Below are 15751 nucleotides of genomic sequence, written 5' to 3'. Positions count from 1 at the left end.
GAAACATAGCAATAAATTAAACTGCTGGAAATAGAGGTGGGGATTACATAAAAAAATAAGTGCAATGGTTAACCTGCAACTTCTGTGGGGAGAGGTACCAGTTGGGAACAGGCTGCTGCACTGGATTAGTAGCCCAGGAATCTCCCTGTTAAAAATTATTGGAATAGCATAGGTTGAACAAAATAAAAAGTAAATCAATGAATAAGCATGTGCGGGGACAAGCTTTTACCTTGGCAGGGCTGGACGTTCGCTTCCTCTTGGCTGGGCAGGACTGGTCCTCTCCTTGGCCCAGTGCAGCCACATGAGGAGGCAGAGAGTGACCTGCACCGCTACCCTCTGCCGCACGGTTGGGTTTGCAGGCCTGAAGGAGGGGAGAAAACAGGGAGGAGCGGAGGTAAAATGAAACAAGGGAAAAGTGAAGAGCAAGCAGAGGAGGGGTAAAATTAAAAGACCATTGAATAAGGGAGCAAAGCTCCGATAAAAGATAAGAGTGAAAGATGCAGAAAATGGGAGATCAGGGAGGAAAAAAACATTGTTGAACAGTAAGAGAAAAGGAAAAGCAAAGCCAAGCAGAGGATTGAGAGTAAGACATGGAAAAAGGAGACAAATGTTGATATTGAAATAATCATAGCCTGTTTAACTGGGGATAAGTGGTTATTAAATCATAAAATGTTTTTACTGAAGCATCACAGTGGCATAGCAGCCCTGGTTGGCTGTCGTAAGCAAAGTTGAAGCTTTTGCAATGATGCAAAAGCAAACTGAATGCATTCAATAGTACAATAGGTACAGCTGCCCTCTAACAGAGAAAACAGGCTAGTATACGTTCATGCTATGTCATCACCAGAGTTGTGTGAAATTCTTCTCCCTAGAGATTCTAAAACATGAAAAGACTGAACATTGTAAAAGATGTTAGTCAACAGATCAAAGCGCAGTTCAGAACACAACAGAGATCATGCACAAACGCTACAACTTCCTACGGTGAAACAGGTGTAAAATAAAAGAAGTGATGAAACACTAGGGGGCGATAGCAGAAAGACTAGAGGCTGAACGCAGCACAACCTCACTGATGGTACCCAAGCCTTGTTACAAGGTCAAATGAGAGTGACAAATATGATTGCAGCCTCTTGACTGCAGTTCTTAAATTTGTAACTGTTTAACATAGATCGGGTGAAGTTGGCCGCCTTTAAACTGATTTTGCAGAAAAGTGCTTTGCGCTTATGTCTTGTTACATATGGGAGGGGGTGAGGTGAAGTAGTGGTGAGAGTGTTCAACTTGAGCGATGAAAAATGGGTGAAATTGTATAGCTACTGGAAAGAAAGGGGGTGGGAGACTGAGTAACACTTGGCTAGACTCCCTCATCATCTAAATAAGTGCTGTGAACCAGCTGTGGCCAACACACTGAAAGTTCTATCCCAATACCCATTAAGAAGAGAAACAAGTAGTGGAAGAAAAACAAATTTTGCAGCTGTACATCAGTGTGGAAAATGGAGTTCAATTCAAGCACAAGTGTTACCCATTAGTGTGCACAACAGTGCATGTGTTCACAGACGTAACGGCGTGTACATTAGGGTTATGTGTTTCGAGCGTCTTTGGTCAAAGGGGGGGATCTGGTCTCTCACCTGCTGTGGGGCACTGCTCAGGCCTCCCTGCCTGGAGGTGAGCTCCGCTGGGATTGGTAGACTCCATGCCTCCTCAATAAGAGGGAGCATTTTACTTTTACTCTGTGGGCTACTGAGCTGGGGGTTACTCAACTGAGCCTAGGGGAATGGAAAACGACGTGAAAAACAACCAAAAAAAAAAAAAGGAAAAAAAAAAACACAAAAGGCTTTCTTGCTAAAATTGAAAGAAAAACGATGACCTCAAAATAATATATATTTTCTAAAAAGACCTGCAATGGTACAGGCAGGTTACAGCACAAGTGAAGCGGAGTCTTGGAGCTGCGTGGCCATGTGTGAAAAGCGTGGTTCAAACGGGGAGGTAGCACATTTGCATGACACTCAGTAACAATAATCCCAAAAATGACCGTTAAGGACAAGCCGCTGCAGTGTCATTTTAATACAAATTAGTGGGACTGTGACTCATGCGCAGGGTAGAAATGACGCTGCTCTGAGGAAATGTGAAAGCAAATATAGAAATGGCATGACATGGCAACTGTTAGGACCCCAGATGACAACATGCCAGCTGTTTGTTACATCATGAATAAAGTAGCTATGAAGGTATATGGCTACTGATGGGCCAACAGTTGTGATTAATCTGTGTTATTAAAGGTTACATGGATTTTTTTGGTCACACATTATCTTTTTGGTAATGTGTCATGATTTCTATGTGTTTTATACAGATTGTTTCACTACATTAAATTACAATGGCGAGTCAACATTATTGATGTTCAAAATTTAATGAGAGCTTCCAGAGAACATGTGGCTGGCTGCACTCCCCTACCACTATAAATTGCTGCACATCTCTCGCCACCCACCTGTAGGCATTTGATTCGATGGGTCAACATGGTGGCATTGGTGCAAGCCTTGCTGCGTGTAGCGTTGATGTAGCACTTGATGGCATCATGCGGTTGGTTGCACGACTCATACAGTGTGCCCAGGTCCATCCAGGCGGCAGCATGGCTGTGGTCCAGCTGCACAGCACAAATGTAGGCCTGCAGTGCATCCATGGGCTGGTTCTGCTGCTGATATAGCACCCTGGGACAAGATCGTGAAGAACAAAGTATGTGATGAGGTTTAAAGAGAGGAAGTGATATATGCAGTACCGTAATTTCCAGCCTATAACCCGTGACTTTTTTCCCCACACGCTTTCAACCCTGCGGTCTATGCGGTGATGCGGGTAATTTGTACATTTTTTCCCAACGGCTGCTAGGGGGCACTCGAGTGTAAAAGGTAAGAGTGAGACCGGTGGAATATATGCGCCAAGGAAGTGACTTTTACCAGTCCAGCCCTGTTAGCGCTGCGCTAGCATTAAACTCTCTGTGTACCATCTTTCTTTGTAAATATCTGGTGTTTCAAAGTGGATTTCAATGTGGGCACTTGCGGCTTTTACACAGCTGCGGCCTCTGTATGTACCAAATGGTATTTCCTTTACAAATGTACTGGGTGAGGCTTATGACCAGGTTCGCTCTGTAGGCCAGGAATTATAGTATATACTAGCAAAGCAATGTCTGATGAAAACTAAGACCATGTGACTGATTGACATCTGATAGTCTTCCAAATGGTACCATAAACACTGAATCCAAATGAAAAAACATTATGCGATTACAACATTTTCCATTGGCGACCTGCCACACATCGTTCCATCCTGCAGACAAATCCAAAGAAAACTGTCTGCGTCATTCAGTGATGCAATTAAATGCAATTTTAAGAGATATTTTCCACAGTAAATCCATTATATATCTACTGTATTTCACAACGATAAGGCATACTCAAAAGTGTTAATTTTTCTCCAAAATGGACAGGGCGCCTCATAATGCAGAGTGCCTTATAATGTGAACTGACGTCCAAAATTTGTAACTTACCGGGAGGTTTTCCTGGTGACACACTAGCTATGTACAGTAGATGAAAAGCGGACGTGTGAGAAGAAAGCATGCAGACGTTACAGGGGGAAGGTGTGGGCATGGGAGAGTATGTTAAAGGCATGGCCCCCAGAGGGTATATAGAGAGAGACTGACTCCACACACACACACACACCACACACACACACACACACACACACACACACACAACACACACACACACACACACACACACACACACACACACACACACTTTCTCCATTCCCATTCAATTTTATTTTAAAGTGAAGTTCCCATCACATTTGGTTTTCATGATCTGTTTCGACGTGAGTAAAATAAGATACAACTTTCAATAATCACGTCCAGATTTATATATATTTTACAAAGTGTAATTTCAAAATAGAGCACCATTCTTTTTTCTTTGCGGCAGATTTTGGGAAGTGATGTGCCCGACGCACAGAGTAGTTTTTACCAGTAGTCATAGCAGCAGCCCCTCTCAGAAATTAACACTGTACCGCCATTTCAGTTTGAGACAGTGTGATCAGGAAAATGAAAGAGAGGAAGAAACAAGAAATCAGGATGAAAATGACAGAAACTCGAAAGGAACTGGAGTTGGTCATTTTTGGTGGTGTATTTGCCGGTGTCGACGGCGAAAGAGACTGTTGCAGGGTTCATACTCAGTCTGACCAAAAAAAAATTTAAGGGCTTTTTAGGGGCATTCTTAGGGGCTGACATGAAAAATTTAGGGCTGACACGGAAAAAAATTTAGGGCCGACACGAAAAATTTAGGGCCATCGTGGGAAATCAAGAATAAGGAAAAAAGACTCACCCAATGGTGCCATCAACCGTTCTTGGTTCATCAAATGTTCCAGTATCTCAGTACCTGTGACAGTGATCACCTGTCGCCCCTTGTGGTAGTTCTCATTGATATGACCATTGTCAACGTCTTCACATAACAGTATACAGAAAAACAGATTCTAACTACAATTGCAACTATATACAAAAATGTCTTCTACTGATGTCTGTTTCAGCACCCCTACTCTAGCTCCTTGAGCATACCCAGTGCCTCCTCTATTTGTTGCTGTAGCGGTGCCAAAGTGGCTCTCTTGTCCTTTGCTCTGCCTCTGAGTGCATTGGCCTCGGTGATAAACCTCAGATTCCTCTTTTCTTCTTCCTCCTCACACAGCCTGTCAGCCTTCTCAATAAGCGTTGATATGTCAGTCTCTATTCTGGCTTTTTTGGCTTTGAGGCAGTAGAGATGAAAAGTGGGCAGCGATGCCAAATTTAGCCAGGTACGAAGTCTTCCTTTCCTCACAGTGGTAGTTTTTAGCAATGTCACTGTCTGGGAACATGACTGGAAACACTTTTGAATTATTTTCCACAAGATTTGTAACTGTAATGGCTGCAGATCACTTTTAAAGTCCACACGATCTCTGCCTTTAACGAGTCAGTCTTCGTGTATTGAACTACATTCATAAAGCCTGACCTCTAGCTGGACAACTGTAGGTGCGCATTAGGGATCGCAACCGGTTACAAATAACCGTTTTTAAAACCGAAACCGTAATCAGACTTTCGAAATCTGTTACAATCTCCAATCATTTCTTCTGGTTCCGGTACTCCACATTGCGCTATTTTTTCAACATCATTTCCACTTTTTTCAAGTTTCGCTGTTAGAGTAAAGTTGGACTCAAAAGAACATTCAGTTAAATCAAAGAAACATCAAACATGGCATCGAGAAAACGATCCAAAGTATGGGAGTAAACTTGTTTTATTGGCAGACATCAAAACACTACTCGCAAAACGGGGGGGGGGGTGTAACTCTGTGAACTCGTCACTCCGGAAGAGCAACAACAAAAACAGTCCGTGTGGAACCCCACACCCCAACTCGAGGTCCCAGGGGTGAATTATGTAAACACCACTATGGTACCGTTTTTTTACTACAGCTGTTCGGTTAAAACCGGTTATGAAAGTAAGCGTTTTTTTGCGATCCCTTGTGCGCATGCACTGTTAGTACCAGTGCCTGAAGTTGATGCTTCACAATCTTATTTTAGAAACAGATTCATACCAACGGAAGATGAGAGAGTCTTTGCCAAATCAGTGTGTCTCCTGTTTTTCCGGTGCGACTCCAGCGCTTTGACGCCCATCTTTTCAAGCTGATAACTCTGCTTGCACACATGGCAGTAAAACATGTGCCGATCTTTTGGATCTCGACGAACCCAGCTCCCAAACTCCTTACTTTCAACCTAAGCTTCTTGAAAAATGCATTTCCCCGTGATACAAGTTGGATCGATGAAAGAACTACGCTATGTCGTAACGAAGACGAAGTGAAATGCCTACTCACGGAAACAAACAATGGAATATCGACAAGATGGCGACTAGTTGTCAACACGGTGACTTCCGTTGACAATTTCCAGCTGATTTGGACGCCAGATGGATCGCAATTTTTTTTTTTTTTAAATAAAAGACTAATTTATTTTTTTAGGGACAATTTTGGCGGTAGAGGTCCTCCCTTTGATTTTTTTTAATTTAAGGCCTTTTTGGGGCTTGACCGGTTTTCGCGGATTTTAAGGACTTTTAGGAGCCCCTGAATGCACCTTCGAAAATGGGGTTTTTAGGGACTTTTAGGGCCGCGTTTTTAGGGACTTATAGGGCCGCGTGCGAACCCTGCTGTTGTAAAGAGCTCAGCTTGTCACTGCCCATTCTATTAAATGTATTCAGCAATTACCGTGAGTAAGTTACCTAATTTACTATTTTTCACTGCTAACTCCGTGTCCGGTGGTGATGGTTTGTTTACACTAGCTGCTGCTGCTAGAGTTGGCTGATCAATGTACACCGTTAGCGCCTCCTGTCTTTTGTGTATCTTTGCTCGACTTTTGTCACATGGAGTGGTTTTGGCTCCTTGTAAGGAAAGATAATCGGCACTGCATTGGATTTAAACCATCGTTTGTACCCAGACACACCAGTGAGGTTTCTCATGTGCTTGGGGAAGTCAAAGGCTTCAAACAAAAGCAGATTTTTCAGCAGCTCTTCTGACTACATCCGCTGACTGTTTCCTCAATCTGATCGTTCTAGGAAAACTATGAATCCTCCTTTTGTGCATTGCGTCCTGATTGGAAATTGCATCCCAAAGTGGTGCAGTATGGGAGTTTTAACTCTTTTGGGTGATCAGTTACTCACAACTTAGCTAAACATGGCATAGACAGTGAATCAAGTTAAGGTATAAACAAAAATATTTTTCAACATAGGAATAATTTTGAACTATATAACACTAAGTATTAGAAGTCAATATGTGTGAAATTAAATGTACGTCATTTCAGTCTGAGTTTGCTTTAATAGGATTCAAATTAAACTGTCAAGCATTTCAGAAAAAAATTATCATTAAACAAAAGGTAACCATAAAGAATTTAATAATGGATGCTCAGTTAGTCATATTTGAAAAAATATTTCCCAAATTCTGCCAGGGCAAATACGCCTAGATATTACTCTTATCCAGGCATAAATATGTCATAACAGATCTAAAATCAGAATCAGCTTTATTTGCCATCTATGTAAGCAACACACAAGGAATTTGTCTCCTGTAATGGAGCAACCGCAGCACGACATACATGTTGAGTACGGTAGCAGACACAGTCAACTGACAAACTTTATTTTTTTATACAGTGAAGAAAATAAGGATTTGAACACCCTGCTATATTGCAAGTTCTCTCACTTAGAAATCATGGAAGGGTCTGAAATTTTCACCGTAAGTGCATGTCTACTATGAGAGAGATAATCTAAAAAGAAAAATCTAGAAATGACAATGTATCATTTTTTGACGATTTGTGTGATACAGCTGCAAATGAACACCTGTCTATCAGCTTGAATTCTGACCCTGAAAGACCTGTTAGTCTGCTTTTTAAAGTCCACCTCTACTCCATGTATTATCCTGAATCAGAAGCACCCGTGTGAGGTCGCTATGTCCACCGCATACAATCAGTAAGACTCAAACTTGTAACATGGACAAGACCAAAAAGCTGTCCAAAGACACCAGAGACAAATTTGTACAACTCTACACGGCTGGAAAGGGCTTCGGAGAAATTGCCAAGCAGCTTGGTGAAAAAAGGTCCACTGTTGGAGCAATCATTAGAAAATGGGAGAAGCTAAACATGATGGTAAATCTCAATCAGAGTGGAGCCCCATGCTAGATATCCCCTTGTGGGGTCTCAATTATCCTTAGAAAGGTGAGCAATCAGCCCAGGACGAAACGACAGGACTTGGTCAATGACTAGAAAAGAGCTGGGACCACTGTTTCCAAGGTGACTCTTGGTAATACACTAAGACGTCATGGTTTGAAATCATGCATGGCACGGTAGGTTCCCCTGCTTAAACCAGCACATGTCAAGGCCAGTCTTAAGTTTTCCAATGACCATTTGGGTGATACAGAGGAGTCATGGGAGAATGTTTTGTGGTCAGATGAGACAAAAACAGAACTTTATGGTCATAATTCCACTAACCGTGTTTGGAGGAAGACAAATGATGAGTTCCATCCCAACAACACCATCCCTACTGTGAAGCATGGGGGTTGTAGCATCATGTTTTCTGGGTTTTTTTCTGCACATGGGACAGGACGACTGAACTGTATTAAGGAGAGGATGACCACGGCCATGTATTGGGAGATTTTAGGGAACAACTTCTTTCCCTCAGTCAGAGCATTGAAGATGGGTCGCGGCTGGGTCTCTCAACGTGAAAATGACCCGAAACACACAGCCAGGAAAACAAAAGGAGTGGCTCCATAAGAAGCATATCCAGGTTCTGGCGTGGCCTAGGCAGTCTCCAGACCTAAACCGAATCGAAACTCTTTGGAGGGAGCTGAAACTCCGTGTTTCTCAGTGACAGCGAGAGAAACCTGTCTGATCTGTGTGGAAGAGTGGGCCAAAATCCCTCCTGCATTGTGTGCAAACCTGGTGAACAACTCCCAGAAACATTTGACCTCTGTAATTGCAAAAAAAGCCTACTGTACCAAATATTAACATTGGTTTTCATTTGCAGCTGTATCACACAAATTGTTAAAAAAAAAAAAAAAAAAATCCATACATTATGATTTCTGGATTTGTCTTTTTCGATTATCTCTCTCACAGTGGACATGCAGCTACAATGAAAATTTCAGACCCCTCCATGATTTCTAAGTGGGAGAACTTGCAATATAGCAGGGTGTTCAAATACTTATTTTCTACACTGTAATTCACAGCTGTGTTATGGATGCAGTTTTACATCATTTACAGCAGTTAGAATGCCCATTAGTGCGATAGTCCAGTGTGCAAAAGGTGTCAAGACTTCAAGAAGTGTATTCAGTTTAAAGCGACTAGTCGTGTGATAGTCTGAGACAATTCTCAACTGCAAATGTTGCAGATCCTGCTCGGTTGATTGTGCAAGTGGTGTACATGTACACTGGTGGTACACTCATGTACGAGAGGCTAGTATTGGTCAACAACAGATGTCTACATGGTGCAGAATGGTCAGACTACCACAGAGTGCACAAATATTCTATAATATATAATACAAATTTTATTGACCCATCAGAATATGAAAAACTCAGCGCAGAAAATTGGCACCATGTTACAGTTGAAATGTAGGTTATTTGTTTGAAAATTGAATTGAAGAAGCAGCTATTGCAATGAAAGTGTAGACTACACATTTTATATATCCTCTAAGTGGCAATAGCATGTTGGAATGAAAGTGTACAGCTTTTTATAATCTCTAGATGGCAGCATAAATTTATAACATTTCAAAGTTTTAATTTTCCCCAATACCAATGTACAATGTGCACTAGTGACTTGACATTTATTGGTGAGGGGAAAAAAAAAGCGCATTACACACAAGAAATGATGGTACATGGGTTAGCACCCTCTTATCTCACTGACTTAGTTATACCGTATGTTCCATCCCAAAACCTATGATCACAAAACCCTGGTTTTGATTACTCAGAGCCAAAAAGAAGTCTGCAGGCTCATAGAATTTCAATGTGGGATTCGGTAGTCTGGAATGCCCAACAAGCTGATATTACAAGAAATGTTTAAATCCTGACTTGATATTTTTCTACACTTTGGCATTTAGTTAGTTAAAGTAGATTAAATGTACTGTAGAGTAGGCATGATTTACTGCCGTGGAGAGAGGGATAGGGGATGTTGACTGAATGTGAGGCTGTTGCTTGGGTTTTGCACTGACCAAGTGGGACAAAATCTGAGGTAGACCACTTCCCCCAGAGTTGTTCCCGCGGAGGATTCTGCTCTGACCGACTGCTTATCCTCACTAAGTTTGCAGGGGTGCTGCCACATATCTTAGCTGACTCTGGGCTAGAGGCAGAGTACACACTAAATTGGTTGATGCCCAATCCCAGGGCACATAAAAATTTCTTGTATTTTCTTCAAGGTCAAAAGTTTACATATACAAATATACTGTCTTTCAAGAATACGGAAAAGCCCAGATGATGAGGGCATGGCGTTGGAAGTTCCTGACAGTTTAACTGACATGTGGTTAAATGGACAGAACACCTGGGGAGGCATTTAAGGCCACACCTCAAGCACTCTGCTTTCTTATTTGAGATCATAGGAAAATTAAAAGAAATCGTCCACGAAATCAGAGTAAGAACCATCTGTTCAAACAATTATACACAAGTGTAATCATCATGTAAATGTCCAGCCATCACAACGTTCATGAAGGAGATGGGCTCTGTGTCCCCGAGAATAATGTGTTTAGGTCTGAAATGTGTGAATCAACCACAGAACAAAAGCGAAAGACCTTGAAGAAGATGCTGGACGAAACTGGTAAGAAAGTCTAATCTACAGTGAAACGAGTCCACCGAAATGGGCTAAAAGGCCACTCACAGACGATGATGTCATTTCTCCTAAAGAAAAAGATATTAACTTGTTGAGACATATCCTGTGGTCTAATGAAACTAAAGTTTGGCCATAATGACCAATGTTAGATCTGGAGGAAAAAGGGGGAAGCTTGTAGACCTGACAACACCATATCATCTGTGAAGCATGGAGATGACAGCATCATGTTGTGGGGCTGTTTTGCTGCAGCAGGAACTGTAGCTCTTCATAAAATTGACGGCATCACGAAGAAAGAACATTACATGGAGATATTAAGGCAACATCTCAAGACATAAGCAGGATGTTCAAATTTGAGTGCAAACGAGTCTTCCAATTGGACAATGACCCTAAGCACAATGCCAAAATGTTTAAAAACTGGCTTGAGGATAAAGACTCTTCTTCTTCTTCTTTTCCTTTTGGACAATATCTACTCAACATAAAATTAAGATATAATTTGGATTCTGCTCATTTCCATGTACAAATTGATGAAGATAGCCTGATGGAAACATGGAACTAGGAAAATACAATGTACTCATAAACTGACATTGACATCAAGAAGCAAACAAAATTCAAAGAAATGATCTGTTACCCAATAGAGCACCAGGTATCCGCGCTGGCCTCAGATTTATCGATGGACTGCCGATAGGAGATGAAGGCATCCTGGACCTTTCCAATACTAGAGTAGCACCTGTAGCAGAAACCGGCTTTCAGGGATGTGCAGCTAACCAGAGAATTTAGAGATAGCAGCTTTCCACCAAGCCTTAAACATCTATCACTTGCAAAATGAATATCTACCAACTATGAAATGAAAGTTACAACAAATTTGCCATTTGCCCAATGTATACTAATCAAATATGTGATGATATTTTCATTGTATTTTAACTTTTTTATTACATTTTGAATGTGTAACAAAGGGAAACAAATATACTGGAAATGCAAAGGAAAAATACCCCCCCATCCCCGCACCAAAAGAGATAATGGTTTAAAAAGCTCAAAGCAATATAAACCTTCTTGGCGGAGGTAATATCAGTTGAGCTACATGCATTTGCCTATGAATGAGTTTACCACTATAAGGATGATACATGGGTGCCTCCTACCTGCCCAGGAAGTACCATGACTGTCCAGAGTTGGGATCTGCCTCCAGGGATTTCTGCAGACACTGGATGGCATAGCTGTCCCTACTAGCTTTGTCACCAAGCTGCTCCACTGTGTGATGCATCCACCCTGGGGTTAAAAAAAAATGCACCCGCAGGGAGTCAGTCACTGAATACCTCTGACAGATTGTAGTGGTCTAGGTCGAAAGGCATCTTACCAAGCTGTTGCAGGGTAGTGGCTTTCACCTGTGCGGGAAGATCCTCTGTCTGCAGGAGGCTTTCATAGGCTTCCTTGGCAGCACGATATCTCTTCTGGATGGTAGGAATAGTGCAGAGGTGTTGATATGAAACTTTAACCTGGTTAAACATTTGAAGTCCACTGCTGCATGCTACGAAAATGGACCATAAAGCTGACACTCTCAGCGCAGAGGCATATTCTGACACAGCAATATGTGCATCAGTGATACTGCTCAAGAGCCAGTGAAAATGACATTCCCTCTCTACAGAGACCATCAGCATACAAAAGAGGTGGAGACAGACTCCCGTTTCCGTGGCAACCCGTCGATCGGCTCAGAATAATTTCCTAACCCCTCCCGCCTCTGCCAACCAATCATGCACTGATCCCCATTCATTTCATTTGTCAGCACTTGGCTCACGGAATAGAAAATAGCGGTTTCTGTGACTTAATTGGGTTAACTGTTAAAAAAAAAAGAAGAAATAACAGCTCGAGTAACTGCATCAAAATGTGGCAGCCCTCCACTTGAATTGAAAATAACTGCCAACAAAACAATGACTGTCTTTAGGAGAGGACAATTACCAAAGAAAAACACTTACCTGAATCTCGTATAAATGAGCAATGTGGAACTGAACTGCAAGAGAAACGAAAATAAAGTTAGGTTATTCAACAGTTAAATTAAGAAGTAGTCCACCACCACTTTTTGTCCTTGCATACTTTTAAAAGTTTTGCTGCAGGGTAAATAAATTCAAGCCTAAGGTCAACTGCCCACAATCTAACTGAGGAGAACGGTGCCAGCCACCCCCAGCAACACCTTCTTGTGTGCGGAGCGCCGCAGTGTCTAATCTAAAATGCCTGAGTGACTCTCAGCCGATAAAGCAAGGGAGAAGAGAGAGAGGGGAAGAATGATGGTGGCTGCCCTTGTCGTGTGTGCGTATGAGAATAGGAATGACAGACACACACACACACACACACACACACACACACATGCACGCAGTCTCACACACAGAGGCTGGGGGAAACAAATGGATACATCAGTCTCCAAGGTAACACATAGTAGTTTGGGTAGATAATGAAGCTCCATTTGTCTCCAAATATTCTACCCAGTCAAAACATTCTGCTGGGTGGATGTGTGTAACAGATGATATGAAGTATATTCTTTGATCTTTTTTGTGAGGTTAGAGTGAATGTGTCCTTGTTACACTATTGATTGGTCATGACCGCTTAAGACGATTGATGGTAGTCAGTATGGTAGTATCATTAGTTTATAGTATCGCATCGTGTAGTATACTATAGCTCATAGTATAGTATATAGTTATAGTATTATGTTTACGCCAAGTAGTCACTTGGCGTAAACATAAGGATGGGTGAACTTACTTTCAGTTTTGGACAAAGTGCAGGGATTGGAGTCAATCAAAGCAAGCTGAAAATGCTGTCAGAGAACATTGGGACAGAGATTAAGAAAGGAACTTCTCTTTTTTCACTTGTTCACAGTCACGTTGCAAATTAGAGCATGGGCATACCTTTAGGCTCGACTCGTAGTCTGTGTTGACCTTGAACATGAGACCCAGTCGAAGGTGGATCTCCTTGGCACGGGAGAATCCCGGATCAATATACAACACTTCCTGGAATGCTTTGATTGCCCTGGTGGAGGTAGGAAAGGTGCCAAAAAGTATGATTGTTTCAGAAAGATGTAAAGAACTATCAAAATAAGAACATGATAGCTGAGGTAAGAATTTCTTCTTCTGAAATGTTTATGAAATAGACAGCATTAGTAAGGGCGACTAAAGTACAGTTTAAGTATTTAGTTTGTTGGCAGGATTATACAAAAACTGAGCATGGGCAAAACATGGTCCAAATTGGAAACTGCAATACAACCTAATTTATATTTAGGGTTTCCTTTTATACTTCCATGATATGTTTTAACATCATATACAATTTTAGAAAAGTGCATCACACAGGAGAAATATATTCACAGATTTCTCATGATGCATTACAGCACACAGATTCAGGTCCATAACATGTACAGATCAAGTCAGACGTTTATACACAATGTGCAAAAACACATTGACCACAAGTATACGGACACCACACTGCATTCCCTGAACATTCATTCAAGTTTAGTGACTCTACGCCGTTTGGTTGGTTAGGTCGTGTTGCATGCAAGTAAATGGTCTTTGTACTTCTATTTTATTGTATCGTGTTGTGTGTGATTAAATTGTCTTTAACGCAATACAAGTGCTTTGTTATATTCTGCTGGTTTGACCAAGGGTATTTATTCTAAATTCACACTTAACATGCTATAGAGCTCGTGCACCAACGTCACCGAAATCACGTGACTGGCCATATTGCCGGTCAAACAAAGCATTGTTAAATGCAAAGTCTGCTGAGACGAAACGAAAATTTCTTATAGCACAATGGCCAGAGTTTTTTCTGATACCGTTAAACATTTAGAAGATGATAATAAACTAACGTACGTGGAAAGATTAGAGACACTTGGCATGGAGGACCCATAGTTAATGCCGAAGTTGATGTTTTCGCCGATAAGAAAGTAGACTGTTACCCGCTTCCGATGGTCTTGGACAACTGGCTCTACACATGTATCTGGTGAGTAAATCGGCGAGATTTCCAGAAAAGAGATGGAAAGCCTATAAAAGTCTGGACGTATACAAATACTTTGATGAACATGTTCTCAATCAAGAATAAAATCCCACAGTGATGGAGCCACTCAGATTTTTTTCAATACAAATACCAGTATTTAAATAAATGACCCCTGGTTTTACACAAACTCGCATTCATTAACTATGATTGGGAGAAAAAAAAAAAGACAGCGAGTCGGCTCCTCAGTACACGGAAGCTTATCAATGTCACACGTAAACATCACTGCAACAGACTTTTTTTTTTTTTTTTTAAATACGCATTGTTCTCAGATGAGTCAATTTGGCATTATAGATACTAATTGGTAATTTGAGATTAAGAATAATTCCTTCCTGAAATGAAATGATTGCTACACAGGCGTTTGTATTTGTTTGGGCACCAGCCATCACGTTTAATTGTTGAAATCCAATCTTTTCTGGTCTTTTTAGCTGGTATGCTATAAAATGATCTCTTTGAATATCTGTCTCGTTTGTTGTGACAACCAACGAGCACAACAGGTCTCGGGTATTTTAAATATTCTCCTCCGGTTCCATGTCACCCACAATGTCAAACAGCTGTGTTTGACCGGCAATATGCCAACGTGAAAATGGTAACGTCATGTGCACAAGCCCTACAAACAGAGACAAAATAGTCCCTCCCAACTATTATTTTTTTGAATAGATCTACACACACACCTACCTGTCATTTGGAACACACTAACATCTTGACCTTTGCAGCTGTACAATCCATTTTTCACAATGAATTGGGTCTTTTGGAAATGTGCGAAGAGTGAATCCATCTTCCCGAGTGTTCGAGCAAAATCCAACAACACTTGAGCGAGCATTTTGGCTAACATGCAGAAAAAACGGCTAATTTCTTGCCGGTACAAAAGGTAAAGACTCTCGACCCCGCTGGTGTAGGTGTCTGCAAAAAACAGCACTTCCTGTTTCTTGTTTAACTCAAAACAGGCAAGCAAATTGTCATGGCAGGAGTTGGGGGTGGGTGGGTACTCGATATACAGCAACGTTCTGACGTGCAGTGAACAAACGGATGAGTCTATTCTGGCTGACTTTTTTGGTTAACATACTAAATTTCATGTTTTAGGTATCAGTGGCACTTTAATCATAATATTTGCTCCATCAGCTTTTTTCCCTCCTTCATTTCAATGGCTTGTAGAGTTTCACTATATCAAATAATAGACAATGATACTCCAACCGATACAAGATCCATAGTATACGATAAATAGGATCACAGTACTTACAGGTCGAGTCACTGATGGTGTAGTGGTACACATGCCTGACTTTGCTGCGGGCAGCGTGGGATCGATTGCCGCTCAGTGATGGTGTTGATATCTGCCCTGGGACTGGTTGGCAACCAGTTCAGGGTGTAGCCCACCTTTCAAACAAAGCTAGCT

At 41.5% G+C, this 15751-nt stretch overlaps 1 protein-coding gene across 2 annotated transcripts in view; it reads right to left on the bottom strand.

Annotated features, from left to right (window-relative positions):
- The window catches only part of LOC133491674 (histone demethylase UTY-like), a 49865-nt gene that overhangs the window by 14927 nt on the left and 19187 nt on the right, over positions 1-15751 (bottom strand). Inside the window, exons 6-15 of one of the 2 annotated variants that reach the window (XM_061803118.1) lie at positions 13224-13344; positions 13078-13132; positions 12300-12334; positions 11684-11777; positions 11469-11595; positions 10961-11059; positions 2474-2693; positions 1620-1757; positions 230-361; positions 74-145 (exon numbers count right to left, since the gene is read on the bottom strand). In XM_061803118.1, coding sequence (XP_061659102.1) covers positions 74-145; positions 230-361; positions 1620-1757; positions 2474-2693; positions 10961-11059; positions 11469-11595; positions 11684-11777; positions 12300-12334; positions 13078-13132; positions 13224-13344 — 1093 coding nt within the window. The remainder of the gene's footprint in view (positions 1-73; positions 146-229; positions 362-1619; positions 1758-2473; positions 2694-10960; positions 11060-11468; positions 11596-11683; positions 11778-12299; positions 12335-13077; positions 13133-13223; positions 13345-15751) is intronic. The other variant, XM_061803124.1, reaches the window with a different exon arrangement.

This window comes from Syngnathoides biaculeatus, chromosome 2 (genome assembly GCF_019802595.1).
Source record: "Syngnathoides biaculeatus isolate LvHL_M chromosome 2, ASM1980259v1, whole genome shotgun sequence".
NCBI lineage: Eukaryota > Metazoa > Chordata > Actinopteri > Syngnathiformes > Syngnathidae > Syngnathoides > Syngnathoides biaculeatus.
The sequence above is the reverse complement of the archived record's forward strand: the minus strand, read 5'-3'. Positions and strand labels throughout refer to the sequence as shown.